Source organism: Hetaerina americana, unplaced genomic scaffold (assembly GCF_022747635.1).
Source record: "Hetaerina americana unplaced genomic scaffold, ioHetAmer1.1.p SCAF_6, whole genome shotgun sequence".
Taxonomy (NCBI): domain Eukaryota; kingdom Metazoa; phylum Arthropoda; class Insecta; order Odonata; family Calopterygidae; genus Hetaerina; species Hetaerina americana.
In genome coordinates this window covers 71,805,469-71,830,587 of record NW_027287205.1, presented here as the reverse complement: position 1 = coordinate 71,830,587, position 25,119 = coordinate 71,805,469, and the positions used below count along the sequence as shown (strand labels likewise).

General features: G+C 35.8%; 1 protein-coding gene across 1 annotated transcript; it reads left to right on the top strand.

Moving 5' to 3' along the window:
• Positions 1–155: 155 nt before the first annotated feature.
• On the top strand, positions 156–21,513 carry DCP2 (decapping protein 2). Its single transcript, XM_071594101.1, has 7 exons — positions 156–474; positions 554–716; positions 788–1,006; positions 4,218–4,483; positions 11,413–11,554; positions 14,839–14,971; positions 19,787–21,513. The coding sequence occupies exons 1-7, from the start codon at positions 416–418 to the stop codon at positions 19,927–19,929; spliced, it is 1,125 nt and encodes a 374-aa protein (XP_071450202.1). The 5' UTR covers positions 156–415; the 3' UTR covers positions 19,930–21,513.
• The last annotated feature ends 3,606 nt before the right edge of the window (positions 21,514–25,119 follow it).

Genomic DNA, 25,119 nt, shown 5'->3' with positions numbered 1-25,119 from the left:
AATATTTCATTAATCATCGTAAATTTTATGTAGTTCTGTATTTCATCAAAGAGCAAACTTTGACAGATCGGCTCGTTCGAGTTTCTCACCACTACTGCTGAAGTGTCGGTGAGAGTGGAATGACCGAATTAACATCTACTTGAAAGTTTCCTTGCTATATTTTCCGGTGCGCTCATGGCATATTTCGCCACCTCTAGGATGAAATTCCCATTGAACGCACTTCAGGTGTTTGCGATATCTGTTATTGTCGTTATAATGATGTGGTAACCAGTGAGTCAGTAAATATGTACGACGATTAGGTTAAGCTTCGGTAGTGAATGTGTAAGATTTCGGAAGGCAGAGTGGGAGTCTATATTCTGTTTATTAGTTTATTGATATATTGGGTCTGTTATTGTGACTCCTCGGATTTGACATCATGGAAATAACTGGTAATAAACATTGTTTACCCGTTGAGATATTAGATGACTTGAGCAGGTAAGGAGGTTTCAAACTTGTAGTCATATTTGGTTGCTCATATTTTATGATGGAATGCAGTTCGATTGTGTCCTTTCAGTCGCTTTATTATAAATGTTCCAGAAGAAGAAAGGAAGGATATCGTCAGGCTTTGTTTCCAAGTTGAACTAGCCCATTGGTTCTATTTAGATTTTTACTGCACAACAGACCCGAAAACATGCAAGCCTTGCGGAATGAAAGAGTTTTGTACGCACATTTTTCAGGTTAGTTTCGAGACAAAAAAATCATATTTTTCGCACCACATTTTGTACAGTTGTCATATCTTCAATTCTAGCACATTCCAACATTGAATCCTCATGTAAAGGATTTGGACTCTGTTTTGGCGCAATGGAGAGAGTATAAACTTGCTGTGCCAACGTATGGTGCAATTCTTTTGAATAAGGATTTAAGTCAAGTGTTACTTGTTCAGAGCTATTGGGCCAAAGCTTCTTGGGGATTTCCGAAAGGCAAGGTGAACGAAGATGAAGATCCATCTCACTGCGCTATCCGTGAGGTAGGTGCATATTTTCAAAAGCATCAGTGTTTGTGAAGCTTGCGAAGTGAAACGATAAAGGAAAAAATGCGAACAGAGCCTACATGCTATTGTGACTCGGAAGTGTAAAATACTTAAACGCAGCATATTAAACTGCCTAAAAATTCATTAGTCAAATATTTCTTGAGATATATATAAAATGTCTTAATTGATCTAAATTTTCGCAATAACCCGCAACTTGTCGCAAGGACGTGTACCGGGGATGGTAGGTAACCAGCCATAATACTTATATATTTCCTTACGCTCCTGGCACCGCGCGATCCACCAAAAATCGTGTCGAAAAGGGGCGACTGAACACCAATCATGCAACATTTAATAAAGAAAAGTAGTATGCAAGGTGGTCAATGAGAGTTTTTGGATTGAGAGCGTTGGGCGTAACATGGTGACTGAAGTCGCCGTATGCCACCTACTGCAAAATTCGTTCTGGGCATAAGGCTCCTGAAGTTCAACTTGTGGCGCGCAAAGCCATGCTAAGCATCTATTTGCTGCTGATTTGATATTGTGTACAAATGGATGCTCAGTTGCGAAATAAATTTAACGAATCATATTAACCAATTCTGTTTGTAATTCTAAGAGAATGTGTAATTTTTTATTAGAACTCTCCAGTTAAGCCTTCATCGTTTTCCTTCTATTGAAAACTTTTGGTGTAATACCAACATCAAGGACAATCGTAATCATAATGAATTAGTAGCCCGTGAATTGGACTTTTAGCAGTTATCCAAACTTACCTAGTACATGATAATTTCATGTTCTCATCTAAAGTTCATCCTTGCTCATCTTATGTATTTCTTCCCCTCTTTGTTTCCTTCAGTTATGGTCTTCAGTAAACTCCTAAATATACTTCTCTTCACTCACTCTTTGAAGTGCTTCTTCATTTTCACTGTTCTTTGATAGAATCAACTTTCCATTGTCTTCTTGTCTTGTCTTCTTTCCTCTGCTGTGTCTTTAGTCCTCATGTCATATTGGTTTAAAATTTAACTCCATGTATATTTTTAAATTAATCACTTCTAGTTGTCAATTCTAGTACTATTTGCCATCAGTGGTAATTTCTTCTAATTGATACCCTTACCATTCCTATTCTGCTCTCCATATCTCTCTTGCTTCTTTCATCACTAATGATCTTTCGTCCTAAATAGTAAATTTCTTGCACTTTTTCCAGTTAATCTTTCCCTTGTCTTAGTTTGCGATTATCTTCCAGACTTTGACTACTGGCCTACCTTAGTTTTAACCTTATTTATCTTGAGTACAAATGTAAAAAATCTTTTAATGTGGATGTCAAATACTTACATGAAGTGAAGCTTAAAACTGTAGAATAAAATGCTTATCTAGAGGTTGTATATTTTTCATCCGCTTCTCCATAAGGGCTAGTGTCCTTCTCAGGTCCACTTTCTTCATATTTAGTATTGCTCTGCAGTATGCAAGTCACACCATATTTATCCTTTCTTCTTGTTTCCATGGATGGCCCACTAAATTTTCCTTGATCCCATTTATTGCCTTCTAATCGTGCAAAATAAACATCAGTGGTGATAAATGAGCTACCTAACCTTTCTCTTCTCTTTATTTTTGCTCCTTCTCAGCTTTCCCCAAATCTAGTTACTGCCACTTGCTCTGTATATATGGTGTGTATCAATCTCCTGTATTTGCAGTTTTCTTTGATTTCTTTTTGATTTTTTATAACCATATTTTGCATGTGCTGGAATTCATTTGTAAATAAAATCGCATACATCTTTATTTTAACTGCATAAATGATTTTGTTGTGGGAATGGTTGTCCAGTTGGTACAGCTTTGTACTGCTGACTGGTCCATTTCCCAGGAATGCCCCCGAGGACTCCCGGCTCTGTGATTTTTTGGACGCCAGAACTTTCAGTAACCCATAGGTGGCACAAGGAAAGAAATTAGCCGCCTAACCCTAAAATGTGATTTTCGTATGTCATTGGGCTTACTAATAGGTGAGCATTAGCCTCACCTATCAAACTAACCTTTAAAAACTGTGGTGATTGATTGGTTAATTATAGTTAATAACTGTGATAAATGATTTTGTAGTAGTTGTAGATTTAGAGGAGGCGATTGACAGGGAAGGTCATTTTTGTGCCATTCGGGATGGACAAGAAAGGATGAAGGGTGGAAAGAATCCCAGCGTTGGCATGAGCCTACTCTAAATGTAAGGCACCAAGGGGTGTGGAGATTAACGTCCCATCTGGCGGACAGCGTACTCTCTCAAAGTGCTTTTCACAAAGCCCCTCAAGTAGCAATCAGAATACCACTGAAAAATATCTGCTGCCTCCAGGGTTCAAACCTCAGTCATCTGGATGGGAAGCCAGCACATTTATTACCGCTCCATCCCGATCCCCAAAAAATGATTTTGTATTGATAAGCCAGAATGAAAATCATTTATAAAGGGTGCTATCCAAATTTAATGCGGTTGCTTATCAACAAAATATGGTAATCTTTCCAGTAATAGTAACTGCAGAGTAACCCAGATCTATAAATATCCCCTTGTTAACTTAGCCAGTTAAGCCACCAAGATGTCATCTTATATGATGAATTTCTAATGGCTTTAATAAAAAGAGATGTTCTGATGAATTGCTTAATATATATACGATTTCAGAGAGTAAATGTTATCTTGTGTGTTGGCTATACAATTCACAGGGTTATATCCCCTGTGAAACATAGGTGTTCATTTTTTAAGAATTCAGAGTATGTGTGAGTTTTTTAATTTTAATAATAATATAAAATATAATAACTTTTGCAATCCAAAGCCCATGCAATTGTGTGCATACCAGTGGAACGTACAATGCGTTTCAGCTTGTTCAGATTCAACTTGTGGTACATCATATTTATAACTGTTTGAGGAAAGGGGGGGAGGGGGAAGAAAAGAGTGAGGAGTAACCTACGCCTACCTTCCCCAAACAGATATCACAGGTTGAATCTTGTCTTGTACCTGAAGATGGTTTGATGAACTGAAATGCATTGTACGTTACAAATAAATCTGCAGAGGTACAAATTTGTTTTCTCATAATGACGAACTTCCACTACATCTCGCCTGAATCTGTTGAATATAGTTTGAATTTGCTGCAGAGAAGTTTGCTAGGGGAAGTTAAGATACAAATCATTGTTTCTCTCTATCTGTATTGTGATGATTGTTTTTGCAATGTTTTCCAATTGTTTACAGGTTCTGGAAGAGACTGGATTTGACATCAGTCAATTAATGGATAAGAATGATTATATTGAATCCACTGTGAATGAGCAGCTGATTCGGCTGTACATAATAACTGGCGTCCCCAAAGACACTGTATTTCAACCACGGACAAGGAATGAAATCAAGAAAGTGGAATGGTTCCCCGTGGCTGATCTCCCATCTAACAAGAAGGACATGACCCCAAAAGTAAAAATGGGTGTGGGGCCAAATTCATTTTTCATGGTTGTACCATTTATCAAGTAAGTTGCCTTTCAAGTAAGTTATTGTTAACTCTGCATGTTACAGACCTCCTTATTTTTCTCTGTTCCTCACAAATAGAGCCGTATTTGGCATTCATGTTGGATTAAGGCAAGACTGAATAAATGTTAATTACAAAATATCAGCATTGAGCTGAGGTCATCATGTGCAAATGTTTTTAAGTTACAAATGTTGGAAGGTACTCATGAATGTAGTAACAGAACAATAGGTGTATACATTCTTAGAGAGGAGAAGCGTTATTTAAAATTAGTTATTTTTTAAAAAAGCCATGAAAATGAGGAAATGACATTCTGGTGATTGGTGTGTAATGAATTTAATATCCTATTTTGACCAAAGATTTTTGTACAAATATAGAACATGTCAAAGAAAAATATATTGGTGCTGATATTCATAGACTGAGTAGAACTTATGTTTTAACAGATATTTGCAACGTTTTTTCTTGTGTATATGGAGGGGAGGAGTGGATGGACTGCAACCTTGATATGGTGGAAATGCTTGTGCATTCCGATGACCCTGAGAGCTCTGCTGGCGGGCGCAATGATAATTACTCCTCGTAGGGTTGCCCATGCCAAATAGATCAAAGGCTTGGAGCTAGGCAAAAGGTAGTCTAGGAGGAAGGCAACGGAAAACCACCTGAATTATTATTTGCAAGTCCTTTATGATGGACAGTGTAGAGAACAAAGGCCATGGCCACTATGAGAATCGCCCCAATCGGCCTTGTGTTGTGCCTGGTAGTGGGAGGGGCAAAACTTTAGCAGTCGTCATCTCACAAAACCTATGGATATTATTAGTCCTGCGTCAATTTTGATCAGAATATTATCATTGAGGGTTGCCGAGGAAGGACAACTGTGGGCTCATCTGTTTTGATATGCATTTTAAATGATAATAGTCAATCAAGGAATTCATACTTTGATCAGGAATTCATCAGAAGATTACTGTTAAAGTCGTTGGTTACGATTAGTAGAAGATATTGAAAAGAATTATGAATTATTTCCAATAGTTCCATCATTTTGGTTTTGGAATATTTCAAAGTTACTTGAGGGAGAGCAGTAAATGGTAGTAACAATTAAGTCAAAGTCCTTCAGAGGAATCTTCGTTATATTAGATTTGAATGCTAGTTCTTCGTTCAGGAAATGAGCCAAGAAATCAACTGGGGAGTGATGTAAATCTCAGATTAAAACTGCACAGTTTTTATGAATTTACGATTGTCAGAAGCCATCAGCCAAAACATAGCCTGTTAGATGAAAAACACTTAATTCACAAGAAATAAGCCAGTGTTTATTTACACCAATCATGGCAGATTTATAATCACTCGCAAAGATTTCTAGTTCTATCGTTTTGTTGCTCATGGACTGAATGTTTACAGGAAGGACTCTTAAGTAATGCATTAACCTGCTTGTGTTGGTAGGCTTATTCTCGGAAAAGAATGATTTCCAAAATAAACATTCATTGGCCAGGGATCAGGCTGCAATTTTTTATCACGAGGATCTTCATTGACCATTATATGAAAGGAGGTGTAATTGCCATGAGTCACCTTTAGTTTTTCAGTATCAGATGATGAGTCTGTTATTTCCGGAAATTTTTCCTTCAGGTGTGTAATTACTACTTTCGTTGTGTCTGGAGTAAAGTTCCAGACATAAAGATTCGATTGTCCAGGGATCCCCGAAAAAGAGCACTTCTTAACTGAGGAGCCCATTGCTGGACAAGGACGTCTATGATGAACGAGAGTGAATTCCTTGTTTCAATGTCAGGAATGCTCTCATTTTGCATTTTCTCTAGTTTCAAAAGCAGAAGTCTTGGATAATCTTTTGGGTATCAGGAACAGGGCAGAGAAAATCGGAGACATCAGGTGTTGGATGATCAGTAGCCTAACCTGTATACTTTTAGTTCTGAGTAACTGATCATTCATAATCGTTGCAGTAGGGGAAGATATCTTAGCTGTTGGGGGAGCATACATGTTGTAGTACATCTTTACCCAGTTTTGTAACAAGTTTCACTTGGTCGGCAGAAGAAACAACTTTTTTTGGATTTGCTGGTGTAGAAATGAGGGATAATTTTAGAAAACCCACCTCATGCCTGAGAAATTCTATGTCATCCACCATATTTGATATTTACAAAGCTGAGCCCTGGCAAGAAAAGCACTTCAAAATACGTCTCGGCATTCAAGCAGTGCATTTTCAGAGAGATCATTAAGACCTGAGCCTATAGAATGTAAGTTAAGTGAGCAAAGATCACAGGAGATAAATTTATCCTTCATATCTTTCACAGTTTTATAGAAGCCACATGGAGGTATGTTATCAATAGATGCCATCTTGAAAACCTTTCAAATAGTAAATCGTATGTTACAAATTCCTTCCTTGTGTGGTTCATTTAGTTTTGGTAATCTTATATTCAAATTTGGCTTGTGAAAATGTTTGTACTTCTGTTACACTATAAAGCAGTTTTTTTCCCTATAGTCTTACTGGCTATTGTAAGAATTCTTTTGAGTTAGTACATGTCCACTATTGCTTGTACAGATACATATTGCACTATGTACAGATTGCGAATTTCTCTCAAGAAGTTAAATCAAAATTCAAGAATATTACCCCAAGGGGGTTTACATCTAGATTGTAAAGTATTTACAAAAATAAAATTACATTTACACATTTGAAGGTGTTCCGATAAATGTAGATGGTTGGGTCCAATACTTATTCACATTGAGTCTTTCTTGTGGAAAGCACATTTGTAACATGTAGCATTTTCACTATAAGCATTTGCGTTCCAAGCATGCACTTGTGAAGTAGATACATACAAGTAGAAGTTGGAAAACATAGCAATTAAAAAATGAAGTAAGCATCTTTTTTACTCATTAATATCATATCAAATGCGGTGAGTATTACAGACTCATTTTAAGGTCAACTGATTCATGAATTAAACAAGTAAGATTCTGCTTGATTAAAGCTGCTCAGTTTATGAAAAACTACTACCAAGGAATGCGAAGAGGCACAAACTTATTCAAAATGGGATGGGATATCTGGAGACATGGATAATATACTAGTTATAATTTTTTACACAGGTGATTAAAAGACCTTGAATGTGGTTCTATTGGGAAAATGATTGCCATATGTCCCAGTGCATAAAATGCACACATAAGTTGCACCCTAATTTTTAAGGTTCGAATTTATGAAAAATGCTTGATTGCTTTGACTATTTAGGAGCATCTGAGAATATATTATTTTTACTCATATCTGCATTTGGCACCATTGAAATTAGTATTAAAAGTACCCATTTTCAATGCCTTTGTGGAACTCTTATACTACTTAAGGTTGAATGCCTGTAGACTCCAGAGTTTATCAGGAGATATACGAGGGCAGTTCAATAAGTACCCGTGTTTGACAACAAAGGGCGTTCCTGAGGAAGTTTATGTTATCATCGTGTGCTGCCATCTATCAAACGATGGTGAAACAAATTTCAGACTGATTTAAAGGTTAGTTTGGATTTGGCAGCCATTCGAGTAAGACGTGTTCCGTGATTTTTGCTAAGATGGAAAAAGAGCAGTATCGTTCGGTAATTCACTTATGTTTTTGGATGGGAAGAAATGTGAGGAGATAAAAACAAAGTTGGATGCTGTTTATGGGGACACTTCGCCATCTATGACCACAGCTGGATATTGGTTCAATGAATTTAAACGTGGTCAAACATCTGTTTTTGATGAGGAGCGACCAGGACGCCCGGCAGATGTGGTTACCGAGGAAGTCATTCAAGAAGTCCACGCCATGATTCTTGCTGATCGACGAACGAAAGTGCACAAAGTAGCAGAGGCCGTGAGTGTGTCGACTGGAATGGCAATTAATATTTTACATGATAAGTTGGCGATGAAAAAATTGTCGGCCCAATGGGTGCCACGATTGCTCACGGTGGACAACAAGCTGATCCGGCTGTCAACTTCATGAACTTCATGAACTGCATGAACTACGTTATGAATTGCTGCCGCACCCCCCGTATTCACCCGATCTGGCTCCCTGCGACTTTTTCTTATTCCCTAACATGAAGAAATGGGTCGCCGGAAAAAAGTTAGCTCAAACGAGGAAGTTATCGTGGAGACAGGCATATTTTCGAGAGTTCGACAAATCCTATTTTTTGGAGGGGTTAAAAGAATGGCCGGAACATTGGAAGTAGTGTATCTTTCTAAAAGGGGACTACGTTGAAAAGTAAAAAAAATATTTTTGAAAAAATGGTTTCTTCATTTCTATCATGGGTACTTATTGAACCACCCTCGTTCCTATATATGTATGTATTAGCAGAGGGGCGACATCCCCGTTAGCCCAGTTTGTATTTAGTTTTGTGGCAGTACCACAAGTGAGATGAAACTGAACATACTACTGTGCATACACATATGATATTCCAAAGAAACTGCGGGAGATGCCGCAACAGTAACTTTTAACGGAGTCATCCGCTAATGTGCATTTTAATGCAACAATTTCAGAGCGTAAAAATCATTCGCCTTGACAGTCAAGGCGAATGATTTTTACGCTCTGAAATTGTTGCATTAAAACATGATATTATCAAAATTCATAGTGATGTAAGCCATTATCTATGCCCATTATCGAAATGAGGAAAAAATAATTGTTAGTTAGTATTTCTCTGACAACTCAGTTTGCAGACATAGGTTTAAGTTTTATCCTTATACCCCTGGCCCGTAAGACGCAAGCTGATTTTAGGGCACATTTTTCAGTCAAAAAAGTGTGTTATGGGCCGGGGAAGGCAGATATATGTTTTTTTTTCAAATACAATTGACTGGAAATCAAGCTTTGCTAAACATCTAAGGGAAACCAATCAAGCTATGTCTCCCACAGACTTGCATCTCTAAGTCCCCTTGGCCCTCTCCTTGACACATACAAATGCATTTCTATATGTAAATCCAGCAATAGTTTAGCTTCAGACTTGGTTTTAGTTAAGAGTCCCATTGTCTCCTCCCTCTTCCAATTGTTCTCAAGGGTTTAACCCACTCCTTCCACCCTCTATCCTTTCTCCATGCCTGGCATTTTTTCCTCTTCTGCCATATTTCCCTTCAATCTGTGCTGCAGTCATTTTGAAATCATTCATTGCCTGAAGAAGATGGCCTTGCCATCAAAAGTGTTGCTACTCGCTCTTTTTCTCTCTCTGTTTCTTTTCATCCTTCCCTAAGTACCTTTTGTCCCTCAGAACCTATGGTTACATTCCATTAAACCACATCCCTACCCCGGTGATCACCCAAAATCTTGTGCCACTCATATACAGTAAAAGTACCACCAACTTCTTTGAAGGATTCACCTGAATTGAACCCTATAAGTCAACATTTTCCTCTTCAATTGTCACATTTCCTTTTTCCCACTCCTAATCTGTCCCCAGTTCACATTCATTGGACATTGAAAATTAATTAATGTGATCATATGGCATAGATTTCATTCATGTGGTTTTACTAGTGATGTGAAGGAAATGATGCAAGTTGGACACTACATCGACTGATTGCCTCTATGTGTATAGACAGTATTATAGTACAAATATCTGCATTTATGAATTTTTTTTAAACATGTCATCCCCTTATATTTCCTCCCAGATGTTAATGATTGTTGTATAAGTTGAAAGATAACCTTTGTACAAAATGCATGGTTTGTATAAAAAGTTTCAGGGAAATAGATTTATTTCAGATATTGCTACAATGCCCCAAAATTCTTCTAAGTGCATATATTAAGCATTGACACCCTAGCCAGTGGCTTTTCCACGACTCAAAAGCTCCCTGGTAGGCAGTTTCCGGGAGGTCCTTAAGGGTAGACTCATGGGCTTTTTTGATGGCACTTAGGGTCCCATGGTGATGTCCTTTGAAGGAGGATTTCACTTTTAGGAATAGGAAATAGTTTGCTGGTGTCAAGTCAGGACTGTAAGATGGGGGTTGGGGAATCATCGCAATGCCCTGCAGAAGGTCTTTGCTGGCAGACACTGAACTCTGCTTCTGGTTGTCCGTCAAGACCTTTGGAACGATTTTAGCGTAGATCTTTTGCATCGCCAAATTTTCAGTGATAATGGTGTGCACTGTCATCTTATCAATACCAATGTGATTTGTGACCACATACACACTTAAACGGAGGTCTGAATTCAGCACTTCACGTGCATGTCGGGAAAAAATTGTTACCAATAGTTTTGATGTAAACCTTGTATGTAGGCCTTTTTTGTATCATCATTTTAATAACTGATATTATAACCATTATTCGAAATTATACAAATCAGCTTTAATGTGTGAGACTCCAAATACATATCTAGAAGGGTTATAGTCATGATTGTTTTATTCTATTCAAATTACAACTCTTTTGAAATGGCATCTGGTGTTGCATAGCTCATGGCATGTTAGAAGTATTATATGAAGTCAAAATGGAATCCTTTCTGACAATTATTCCGTTAAGGAGAAAGATAAAGTCCCCAGAGGGACAAACCTTGAGAAAAAGTTGAAATACCTAAGGCAGGGATATGTTTTTGGCCAATAACTAATGTATTGAGACCTGGTACCATGCCTGTGGTGAATTTTGGTTGAAGCTTCATAGGTAGTTAAAGAACAATAGGAATAACATTACAATATTACTTCATTGACAAAATTCCAAAACATAAGCCTAATTTGGATGCTCAATGATTCATTTAGAGGGTAAATATTAAAAATTCATATTTGGTAAGCATTGTTCATGGTCATGGCACAGCCTGGACATAATAGACCTTCATCGGTAAATTACCTTAAAAATAATATAATTGTTATACACAAATCAGGCCAATTTTTGGGGTTTAATGTAAAGATTAAGGAAAACTTATGTGGGCATTTTTCACGCCTTTAAATTAAAAAATTAGCCAGCATATCTCTAGTAGTCATGAATATAACCTTTGTCTTGCATTTTTCTTCCTTTAGGAGATTAAAACGTTGGATCAGTGATAAGCAGCAAAAGACTGCAGAAACTTCCCGACGTCGGAATAAGTCCACGAGTGATACAGAACCTTCATCAATCAAGTCCAAGAAGCAGCAGCAGCAGTTATTTGCTATGGCTCTACAGGCAAGTATTTTCCACATGCTGCATACGATTAAGGTTAAGAAGTTAAAATTATTTGATACATGAATGACTAAAAGTTGGCTGGATTTGATCTTTTGGAATTGCCATCAAATGTGTATGAGATGGCAGAATTAGGGCATACTTTTAGTTTTTCTATTTATCGTGTTGCCTAGTGGTGAATTAAAGGTCAGGAATGGTAAACGTCAATACTTTTTTTACATATATAATATATCTATGGACATCATTTCTGAATTGACTGATTCACTTTTTTGTTTATCAGTTTTTCACTGCTAGGCTCTAGACTGAACTTAGAAAATTTCAATCACTTTGTGTGCTAAAAGAATACTCACCTTGCCATGAAAGTGTTATTTCAGTTTCTCGAAGATTTATATCTGAAAGAATTTATGCTGAATGGATATATTACAAATGATAAGTTTTACTCTTCAAAACGCAAGATATGCGGAAATACTTCAATAAGCACCCAGATTACAGATTTTTTTGTGTTCTGATGAGATTAGAATGAATCAGCAAGGCATAGAGAAGCTTGGATGAAAGCTGTTTTTTCATGATGAGTGCTAGAAAAAACCAGCCACAAGAACATGCATTACAGATGTTAAAATCATTTCAATGTAATCACAACCTTTATTCATTTAAACTTCGTTCACGCCTACGTCTGTCTTTGACCATGCTAAGTGAATGCTAACAGTAGGTATTGAGCTCTCCTCGTTCTGATTTAAAGGCAAACTAATAATTAGTTAGTTATTGTCTAACAGGTTCAAAGAGAAAATCTGTATAAATCATATAAAACTCAAGATTAAATTAATATAATGGTATGCAGTTTTTGTTATCAGAAATGCAAGACTTTTGATTTATATTCTGATTCCAGCTAGAAGGTCACATGAATTACTTAGAAAATTTCAAAATATGGGAGGCCATATTTAAATGAAAAGCTATGTTTTAACACATACGTATAAACTGTTGGCCACGGAAGTATTTATTTTCATTAAAACCTTAATTGGCTGTCATTAAAATGACAGAAATTAGTTGAAGAACCAATTTCTCTTCTTCTCAAATCATCAAAGCAGAGGTAGTTAGAATTGCATAAACAAAACTCTTGCATGAATATAGCCTTTTTTTTCAATAATTGTTGCGTGTCCATTTTGTTCTTTAAAGGACATATTGTTTTTGCCATTGAAACCGTTTGAAATCTCTTAGATGCATACATTGTAAGCAAACTTATCAATAGAGGAATGGATTTTCTATTTTTGGCCTTCACTACAATATTGGAATCACTTTTACTCTCATCGCTCTCTTCGTTGTACTCTTAATGGCACATCTGACGAGTCATTGGCATACAGATCTATTTAAATTTTTCCCCATGTAAGGCACACTCTTTCATATACGATGCCATTTTATGGAATATTCCTTTAAATATTTTGAAAAATACAGATTGAGAAAACCTTCCGGTACCAAAATCACAATTCACCTGGGACTCATGGAAATGAGCTGCTCCGGACACATTGAGAGAAGGAACCGACCATAGTGGCAGAAGAACTGTGGATGATTCATTATTGGCCCTCTCATTCTTGTCATTAAAAATTTTTACATTTTTGGAGCAGAGCTGAGTGCATTCCATCAGCTGGGGGTGGAACTTGAGGGCGGCAAGGCAATGGTAGGAGGCAATAGAGATAAGCCGATAGCTCAGATAGGGCCATGTGGATAAACATTAAAAAATGAGGCAAGACTATCCAAGGAAGAGATAAAAGAAATATTACCTCTGAAATGAAGAGGGAGGACGAATAAGCTTCAAGCTGTTGAAATTGAGGTTGCGTGCCATTACAGAAAACTGGTCTGGGGTTTCATATACAGTTAAACAACTTTTACTATTAAACTTACTTAACAAAATCAAAAATTAAGTTGCCTCTGTTCTCATTAAATTACGAAAGGCAAATGAAAACATACCAGCAAACATGTAAATAATGCTTATCAAAAGTTAAAAATGATGCTCCTAAATGACAAGAATTATCGTAATTCGTCTGCAGCGGTTGGGATTAAATTATGAGAATTTTGGACATTCGTATGCTAAATTTTAAGAGATATAGGTCACCTTGATGAATTTCTCCAGTTTGGGAGAAGAATAGAATTACTTGGGATTGCATCCAAGAAGGTTCTTCTCCCAGTTTGTTGCCCACGCCAAGCAAGACCATTATGTCTTATGATATGATATGCAAGTATCCTCATGTAAATTACACATTAAGCTAGGAATATAACAAAATTAAATTTTTGTTTAATCAATCATGTTAGTAAAAATTGGATTATTATTATTTATTGAACAGCCCTTGAGTTATAGCATGGCATATCAAATGAAATTAAGTATTATCTGCAGCGTCAAAAACATATTTTTCATTATTTTTTGGAAGTATGTTTATTATAATCTTTTTATGTGATGGATACATCTATTTTTTCTACTTTCTATCCATGAAGACCTATTTTTTCAACTTTCAATCCATTAAGATGTATAGTTTATTACTATCTGTCACTATTGTCACAAAAGTTAAGTTCATATCATTAATTATATGTGGTTATTGCAATGAGTTTCTTGTCAACCAGTGTCTTTATTATTATTTAATTACATTAATAAAGCAAAGCTGAAGTCCTTGCTCTGAGAATTTTCAATATCGCAGAATAGCAAATAAGGTTAGCAAAAGTTGGGTTGGGTTAATAAAAGTTTGAAAAGATGAATCCATTATGTATGCTTTACAAAACTAAATTTTGTTACAATGTATGATGAGATCTATTCCCTAATGTTGGCTGAATGATAAATAAATTGATATTTATCTTAAGCAGCGATGTAATAATTTTGTATTCTATTTAATTAAGCTATAAATAATATTGCAATATCTGTTTTTGCATTATAATGTAATATAAATAAATTAGGAATCTCTCAAATCATTTCTAAAATCTGCAAACAACTTAGGTTTAATTTAATTAACAACATTTTCATTGCAAAGTAAAGCTGTCAAAAAAAAGCATGAGGCTCATGTAAGAGGTATGATATAAAAAGGATAGGTAAACAAATATAGTTTTCTCGATTGATATGTTTCCAAATGGTATATTTTTTATTTTGCTCTGTAAGTAGATCGCATCAAAATAGATAGTTTTCTTTCTGGAATGCTCTCGTAGGCATGAATTCCAACATGAGATTTTATAACTGTATTAGTAATTCTATAATGAGTGCAGTAATTATTTTTAGAGTGCTTATGATTGCTAATTTTCTTCCATTTTAGAATGAAGTTTTGGAGTCACAGGCAACTCGTCAGCATAGGATTCCAAATAACTCTCCAACCCAAAGAAACAACCGCCGACAGGACAATTCAAAATCTCATTCCAAGAATGGTTTAAGGAGGCAGTTGTTTAATGGTAAATTCTGTAATTTTGGTGTTTTAAATACTCTTTTAAGAATTTCTTACATTTTATCTATTAATTTGGCTTTCAGTTGGCCTACTTAGAATATTGTTTGGAAATCCACCTTTTTCTAATCCTTTCATTCTTGTTATTAGGTTTAAATGTGAGTGCAGAAAACCCCCACCCAGTTCACTGGCTACATGACTTGAAATTTCCTGATAGGGGAACCTTGTGCGATGAGTGTAATTCGTTCTGCAGTCTTTCTCATAGCGTGAAACACTTGTTTATTGCAACAAAGTTTTGCATATAAATTAACATGAAATATGATAATGCATATTATGCCAAAAAACTACATTATTCATAAGAGTTATTGAAAGAAAATTATAAATACATTGTTTAGGTCCATGGGTCATGTTCATCTTTTCTTCTATTGCTAAGGGAAGCCACCGGGAATACAAACTCAAGTTGTAAAAAAAAAGAATCAATATCAATAGTTCATTATATATGATATGTACCTGATTCGTTTTACTGCGCAAATAAACTTGGTATTTTTTCTCACAAAACTTTTTTCACACAACTTTTCACTAGAAAGCTGTCTAGAGCCATTTGTTTTTTCTGACACTTCAAAATTTGGGGAAAATTCACCTCAGGTTTATCATAAAATAAATTTCTGGGATGCATACCCACTGTCTGAGGGCAATGCCTTGTGCCAGATTGCACCAGTTTGCTTATTTATTGGACAAACTTTGTATATGAGCTTCTTTAAGTCGATGATGATGATCTATTCCCTTAGTCTTGTCCTTGTTTTTGAAGAAAATGTAAATTCCAAAGAAACTGCGGGAGATGCCGCAACAGTAACTTTTAACGGAGTCATCCGCTAATGTGCATTTCAATGCAACAATTAAATTTTTTTGAAATTGTTGCATTGAAATGCACATTAGCGAATGACTCCGTTAAAAGTTACTGTTGCGGCATCTCCCGCAGTTTCTTTGGAATTTGTCAAAGTATAAACACCATATGTGTTTAAAAGTTGGCTTTAACCTCGTGGACTGTGGCGCGTCGCGCACGAATACGAATGCTGTGACATTGTATGTACGGCATTTCGTCACAACATCTAGTTCCTTTAAAAGCCCTAAAATTTCAGAGTTTAAGAGGACGCCTCGGTAGCTTAAGTGGCTAAAGCACTCGACTGGATATTGAGGGATCTGGGTTCGAATCCCAGTCAAGGTGAATGATTTTTACACTCTGAAATTGTTGCATTAAAATGTAAATTGTTGATTTGGACCGCTTGTTGATGTCCGTGGTAGATCAGCTCACGCTCACACCTTGTTTCCAATTTTCAATTATTTTACTTTTAATATCTACTATTATTTTTATTCTCTTATGGTTTTGTGTAAAAACCATAAGAGAATACTGTAAAAATCATTTGCCTTAACCGGGATCCTGGTCAAAGCAAATTACTTTTACACTTACACTTTACACTTCTAAAATTGTTGTATTTAAATGCATATCAACAGATGACTCCATTAAAAGTTACTGTCGCAGCATCTCCCACAGTTTCTTGGAACTCCAATGGTTGTCTTCTTGTGGATTTTCCCTTGGGGCCATATTCAAAATTTACAAAAATTATTAAATGTAGCACAAAAGAATCACAAATAATGTGTTTGAATACAAGTTTTGAAAAACGTTTGATCACTAGCGACCTAGTGGCAGAACGAGTGCTGATTTCAAACTGAAGTAGCAGATGTGCAGTCATTCTGGGAATTCCCCTCTCCCAATCATTCGTTATGCCTAAAGTTGCTCTATACTGAGCCATTTTTGGGACCGATAGTTTTGCTCATTTTGCCCATTAATCACTGTGAAGGTGCCATTTAAGTGTGGGTTCACTGTGTTTGAAAACCAAATAAATTTTGTCATAATGAATTATGTTAGTGGCATTGGAAAACTTGAGTATCAATCTTGCATATCATTATTTAGCATAGGGATCTTGCTACCTTTTTGCGTAGCCTGAAACATCTGTATTTCCTCTTTCCATCTCTTGCTTTATATTCTCTAATTCTCCTTAGATTCCAAATGGCTTGTCAAACTAATTTGGTCTTCTTCTGAGTCCTCTGTGCTGCTGTCAGTTCTGCTTTGCATGGGTTTCTTGAGATAATGACTGCATAAACCTTGCCTCTCCCACAGCCAGGCATGACATACAGCCAATTGGGCATAGTCCGTAGTTGCTAAGACTTGTTTTCTCTATACTGTCCACCATGAAAAACATGTGATTAATAATTGAAGTAGTTTCCCGTTGCCTTTCTCGATAGAGTTTCTAACATGACACCATCACTTGATGGGCACTCCAGTGAATGGAGATGCCATTGCGGCTGCTTTACTGTGGAACAGATGCTTCATGGACTATCTTTTGTCTAGCTCCTAACCTTCAACCCTTCTGGCATGGTTGACCCTACTAGAATTGAATTGGGAAAAACTAATGAGTATATTGCAGAAAATAGGAATAGATTGGGGGGACATCTGCTAACTGTACATATCTCAGACCACTCAGGTGTGAGTGGGGGATGTAGTGTCTGGATGGGCAGTGTTGGGAAGAGAAGTAATTGCGGGATTGTCTATGATCACCTGTGCTGCTCAACATATATGTGAAGGAAATGATTAAAGAGGCATGGGAAGAACTGGAGATAGGATTGAAAGTTGGCGGGGAATTCATAAAATTAGTTAGGTTCACCGATGACCAAGCTTTACTTTGTCAGTCAGCCAAGGGGTTGCAAGCATTGCTGAATGAATCAGAAATTCAGTGGGGTGGATATGGGATGAGAATAAATATATATAAAAGAAAGGTTACACAGTTTTCCAGAAAGGGAAAGCTAACTTTAACTGAAAATAGAAGGGCAAAAACTACAGCAGGTGGAAGTTTATGTATCTCGGAAGTATTTTGGGCCAAAATGGTCGAAGAAATTGGGACGTAAGGAGAAGAATTGCATCAGGCAAAGGAGCTTTCAGAAGGAGGAGAGAATTTATGTCAGACACATTGAGTAAGGTCATTAGGGAATGGCTCATTAAAACTTTGATGTGGAACATAATTGTTTGTGGTGTAGAAACATGGTCATTGTAGCAGAATGACAGGCATAGAAATAGGCGTAGGGATAGGCTTTGGAAATTAGGAAGTGCTAGGTATGGTGAGGGAGGACAGGATTGCTAGAAGAAATCATAAGGTAACTGGAAAAATTGAGACTAAGCAGATTGATTTGTAATTTTACGTGGAAGACTTTGTTTGAGGGGAAAATGTTAGGAAACGAGGAGGGGCAGAACTAGGATCGGGGTGTTGGATGGGATGAATGGAGGAAGGAAGTATTCAGGTAAGAAGAGGGGCTTGTTGTAGAGTAAAATGATAGGTTGTATTTTGTTAGGAGAGACTAGAATTATTTTGTTGTTGTATCCATCCAAAACCTACCATAATTGGTAGATTACCTACATGTATAGTAATAACTGCTATAATTTAACAGCAGGTAAATGTATTTATCACCCGTCATAGCAATCCTGTTCTTTTATGATCAGATTCCAATGTCCACCATAGGATAAATAACTTTCATGATTAATAATAATTATAAATCTCATGATAAAATAACCGTCATGATTAATGGTATATCATACTGCATACATCCAAATTTATTTGAGCAAAGGTTTTATTGATTAGTATTGCATGTCTTTTACAACCTTATATACTTTTCATGCTCTCTATTCAAGAAATTTTTCACCGTGATATAACTGATATTGTATAATCCCCTTTCAAGTGCTGCCACTTTATTTCTTCATTTTTTAACTTCAATAATATATTTTTTTGAGCATCATAAAATAATAGCCACTAAACTTGCAGTGGATTTTGGAAATCCAGGACTCTCCTTTTGGTCTAATTCCATATATTAATAATTGTTTCACTATACTTAGCATTTGGTGTCTAGAAAAATTGTAAATTTGCATTTGAATTATCATGCCTAACTTTACTACCTTCTTCCAAAGAGTCCTCATTACTTAATTAAGCTGAATCTTCCTCATTCATGAACTCTTGATTGTTCCTGTGTATGAGGCATATCACTGTTTGACAAATTGCCTCACATTCCTGACAATTCAACCTCCTCTTTCAGCGCCAATAATGACAGATGTGTCTTAATCGTAACAGCGGTTGTGCGCCAATGAAGAAACCAGGTCTAATCTAATGCAAATTTGCTGGAGGAGTGTACATGTTAATTACTGGGCTTGAGCTACACCATTAAACAGTATCTTATTCCGTCCTGTCTACATCTATTGGCCTAAAAGTGCCTTAATTTTTTTATTCTAATCTTTTTTTATTTATTCTTGGTTTGTCATGTCTAATTTTTACTTATAAAAACTCTTTTTCGAAAAAATTCTGCAATTATCTTGATTTTATCCAAGGATCAGTTGTGATAACTGAGGTTTTTTATTAACTGTAAAGGAGATACAATTTATTTTTAATTATTTATGAGCTATATTTGTCAAGAAAACTGAAGTCACTCAAGAGAGTAAAATATGCAATTAACTGTTAAAATGGATTTCAATTTAAATCAAGACTTGATTCATTTTAGGGGGAATTGGAGATTTGCAGATCCCAAATATTGTCCTTATGTAGAAAATTAATTTGTGCATTGAGTGCAGAATGTTGTGGGTTAATGAAATTATTGTGCTTGAAGGTATTGATGGAATGAGTTTCTACCATTTTTTTATTTCCTTCTGGCTTTGGCCTATTATTGATATTTTTAAGTAGTCAAATGAGATTATTTTTTTATTGCTCACTGTGTTATATTGTTGCAGGAGATGAAGACAAGAAGGAAAAGGGCAAGCAACAAAATCAAGGTCATAAGCATCTCAGCACTGTCAACATCAATGAATTTCGTGCTCCATCATGGATGAATTTCAAGTTCAATCGTGCTGCAATATTACAGTGTATAGAGTAATTGATCCTATCCAAAGTATCTATTGTGTTCAGAACATCTTTTGAGCACTAACTATTTTTAATATTTTTCATATGTGATTGCAGATTGACAAGTGGAGTCATATGCATTAATTTTTTACGGAAGGCTTAGCTTCTCTTCCAATCCAAGGAGGTACTAGTCCAGTAAACTAACTTGATGCTCCTGCATGTTAGTTGATAAATCACAGAGAAGCAAAAAGTCAGCAGTTTATAGCATTCATAATACTTTGTGAAAGAGAAACTTATTACTGTTTTTAAAAATATTTTATTAACATGGATGTCCTTGAATAATTGCTATAAAAAATCATAGCAATTTCAATAGTCTAATGTCTATCTTTACAATGTCTCCCCTTTGAAATGTGATAATCTATACATTTTTGTTGCATAATATTTTGTGCATTACTGCATTCACTTTTCCATCAGTATTACCTCACTAGAATGTAGTGAAATAGATGCCATTGATTTTTATTCATGTGTCCGTGTGTGCAACTAAATGCATTTTTTCTGAATTCTTGGAAATTTTAAATGATTTTCAAGTTAAATGTACAAAATATTAATACTTGTCTATTCACGAGATTTATTTTTTTATCTTTATTCATTAATAAAACAATGCAAAGCCTAAAGTAGTTATTCAAATTTTAAATACCACTTGTTATGTGATATTTTGGATATGTGCGTATTATAATTTTTATTTTATTTTGGAAATATTATAAATTCTGTGATTTTTATCATTTGTGTGCCTTATTAATTCAAACTGGTATTATCTCAAAATAATTTTTTTTAATTGTTTAATTCAAATTGTTTTGTATTCTATAAGTTAAGGCAGCAGTTATTAATTTAATTTGTGTATGAACCTCTGTACCTTGACAAAAATACTAACAAAGATCCAAGTAGAATTTCCAAAAATGTGAACGGAAAATCAAGCCCCAAAAAAAGTAAAAGACATAAACCAAAAAGGTAATTTGAAGAATATTTATTTAATTTTATGAATTTGAGCATCAAATGTTATTGAAATTGAAATTTCCATATGTATATCTGTCCATTAAAGATGCCTGTGTGTCATCTCTAAGCACTTATGTTTGAGGTATGTAATGATGATCACTTTCTTAATCCATTGTACTTTTCAATTAACTCTGAATGGTGAACAGTTATGTTCAGAATCATTGTTACAGTTCCATAATAGACTAATTGACATAGGAAACAATGCCTATCCATAGATACCAGTCTCTAGACAGTGGATTGAGACTTGTAATTGATTCTAAATTAAATACATTTTTTTCCAAAATTCAACCGATAAATAAAAAAGGGTTGATATAATTAGAAATTTAGATCTATCAGCTCTATTTTCATCCAAGGTTCATGCTTGTGGATAAATCATTTCATAATTTAATGAGTGAATGAAAATTATTGTACGCAGAAATGTTTCATTGTTTCCATTGAACACCATTGTAAAATAAATGTTTCTTAGTTCAAGCCCGGCCACAAATTAAAATTGTATTATTCCTATGTGTTGAATCAAGTATACATGTATGCCTGTAGAAAATATCAAATCAATTTATGGTGTTTTTGACATATGAGTAGAAAATAACAAATATTTTCATATTTATGTATTAATGAAGATTATATGTGGTGTCCTGTGCCTGAGATACACTTGAAATTGCTAGATCTTGCAAAAATGAGAGATTCGATTTTATTTGGAAAAGTGTCCAAAATTATAAAATGATAGTTCTTTTGTCGAATTATAAGTGAACTCTCATGTAAAAAATATGAAAATATTTTTTCCAACAAAGCAATGAGTTGGGAAATGTGGTGGGAGATCTGCCCTGCCAATGCACTTTGCATGGAAGTGAAGTGGAAAATTCTGTTACAGGAAGTTCTGAAGGGAAGTCAAACTATTCCCTCCACTTGGGAAGGCCAGGAAGTAAAACTAGTGTGGTCAACATTCACTTTCACCCCATGCATAGTTTTCACTGCAGCTCTTCAGAAAATAAACATCCATACCAAAAACTTTTCTCCTCACATGCCTGGAACTTTCATTTAGGCTATATGAATTCTGAAGTACCTACTTCTCTTTCTCTTACCAACTGTATCCAGTGGTTTCTTCATTATATGTCTTACTCTGTCTCATCATATTCCTCATCTTTTTCAATACATTTGTTGCATAGAAATATTTACCTTCACCTCTTCCCTGTTTCCTAAGTTTCTATGTTAAAGAATACCACAATGTTGCTAATCCGCTGCCAATAATTGTTTTATATGTAAGTATGATTTAAGATGTAACTACCCTGGTACAATGAGGTATGGTTCCATTTTTTATTGAGTTAATAGTCAAAAGGTGATTTATAACATTTAATTTTCATTTTTTATCATTTGTAGAAGTGAGGTGGAGAGAGAAAAATAATGGAATTAAGGAGGAAGTACACAGATAAAGAAAAAGCTACGATATTTTCCTTCCCATGGACTACAGCTTTGGCCTGGTGGAAGGGCTTTTGCATTGTGATTTCCCTGTGGCTACGTATATGTGCTGGAGGGAGCAGTTGTAATTGCTGCTGTTAAGGTCACCTATGACATTGGTCAAAGGATAGGAGCCAGATGAATGAATGGTAGTTCACAGGGTCATTTCTTCTCCGAGGTGGCTGCAAAGGTATCTAACCCCAGTGGGGTGGCCATTTTAGTGACGGTGTCACTTTAAAAGTATTATTGAGGAGGGCAGCAAGATATAACCTCGATTAAATATCCCACAGTACTCGAATAGACATAGAGTATGAGTCATGATAGATATGGGGTTCAGCTCCCTGTGCTGTGAGTCATGTCTGGCAGCAGGAAAGCAATGCTTCCATGGTCATCATCTCAAGAAATACTTGTGAAGTGTTATTGATGGCAACAGCATGGAAGAGGACCAAACCAGTTAGATTTGGAATGTTAGGATGATGTTGAGGACAGGGAAATTAGAGACTAAAGTAAGAAATGTAGAGAGGAAATTAAATATTTTAGGGATGGGAGGTTAGAGGGGATTACTGGAGCAAATATTATTGCATTATATAGCACAGGGTAAGAGAGCCACCAATTTGTGACAATTATATTGAACAAAAAAGGCATAACAGAGCAGGTGAGTGATGTGAATATTATTAGTTGAGATAAAAGCTGAATCAACAAAAGTGGACATTTATTGAGTGTTCATGGCACCAAGCAATTCTAAGGAGAAGGAGATCAACAGGGTATAAGAGAAAATAATTGTTGTTATTCCTGGAAGGAAAGATTTGATAGTGATGGGGGTTTGGAACACAAAGGAAGAGTGAGGAATGGGGTTATAGATAAGGAATGATCAGGAGGAGAAAGTAATGGAGTTCTTTTGTAGATAGGACGTAATGAAATAAGCACTTGGTTTAAACATCACAATAAATTCAAGTTTAAGTTGATAATACCCAGATATATCTGACTATTTATAGTTGAGGATAGGAAATTACAGCATGATTGATTGAAGTTCCTCAGATGCAGATTTAGATCATAAATTAGTATTAATGAAATTTAACACAAGATTCAAGAGGAGAAATCAAGGAAGGAAGATGAAAATGGAATTTAAAAGCATTAACTGTAAATGGAAGAAGTACTAGGAGGTAATTGAAAAATTCATAAATGAGGACAGATAGATGAGTACATTAGAAGAAAGATGGGGACATAGCAAAAATGGTATTGACTGCTGCAAATGAAACCATACGAACAGTAGATAAGAAAACGGCAAGGAAACCATGGGTTACTTGCTGAGTAGATTAGGAAGATATAAGAGGGAAGGAAATAAAAGAATTAGATAGAATAAAGGGAAAAGAGTTGAGTCACAAACTAAAAAAGGGCATATCACATTTTAATTGTGGAATTTGATATGATCAAATCGTCTGCTAGATGGGTACCACATTTCATGGCACAAAATCAGAATGGAAATTTCGAACAATGGTTAACCTGTTTTAAGAGCAACAAACAAGATTTTCTGCTCCAATTGGTGACCACAGATGAAAGGCAAAGTAGTGGAAACATGTTGATTCACCACTACTAAAGGAAGTAAAGGCAATTCGGTCAGCTGGAAAGGTGTTTGATTCAGTTTTCTGGGATGTGAAAGGGATCCTGCTGATAGATTATCTTTTCACTGGTCATACAATTACTAGATACTACGCTAACCTCCAGGATCAACTGCTTCAAAATATACATGAAAAAAGACCAGGTTTGGCGAGGAAGAAAGTCATTTTATGAAGACAATACATACCTACTCATGTGTCATTGCCATGGAAAAAATACATGAACTAAGATACAAATTGTTGCCACACCTGCCTGATTTGGCTCTGTCAGATTTCCATCCCTTCCCCAAGCTCAAAATTGTCCTCCGTGGGCAGAGATTCTCTTCAAAGAAACAACTAACAGCTGAAGTAGACTGGTATTTTGCAGGCCTGAAGAAATCTAATTTTTGAGACGGGATCAAGACTAATCCTAAGGCTTCAAGACATTGGGAAATAACTGGACCAAGTGCATTGGTGTACAGGTAGTCTACATTGAAAAATAAAGAAGTTTTACCCAGGTAAGTCATTTATAGCTACTCAATTCTGAGAACTTGTCAAATCACCCTTGTATCGTGGAAGTGTTTTGGATTAAAATGGTTGAAGTTATTATAGGGGCATAAGATGAAGAATTGCATTTGGCAGAGAATCTGCATAAGGAGAGAATGATGACTGTTACGTTGAGTAAGGATGTTAAGAAATGCCTTATCAAAGCTTTAATGTAGAACATAATTTTTTATGTTGTGGAAACATGGTCATTGAAGTAGGATGTTGGGTATAGATTGGAGGTTTTTGAAATTGACTATAGAAAAGGTGAAGTGGACAGAAAGGAAAACAAATGAGGGAGTACTAGTTATGTTGGGGGAGGAGAGAGGCTTGTCGGTAGAAATCAAAAAGGCGGCAGGAACGATGGATGCAGAGCATTTTGATTGGTTTGCAATTGGATGTTGAAGACTGATAAGAAGGGAGAATGTAAGGCAAGAAAGGGACAGGCAGGAATAGAATATCCATGTTGAATGGAAGGAGGAATGTGGAATTGAAGAGGGGCACATAGTGGTGCCGGATGTCAGGTTATGTTTTTTAAGAAGAGACAAAGAAATGTACTGTTGTAGAATCAATGTCCATTA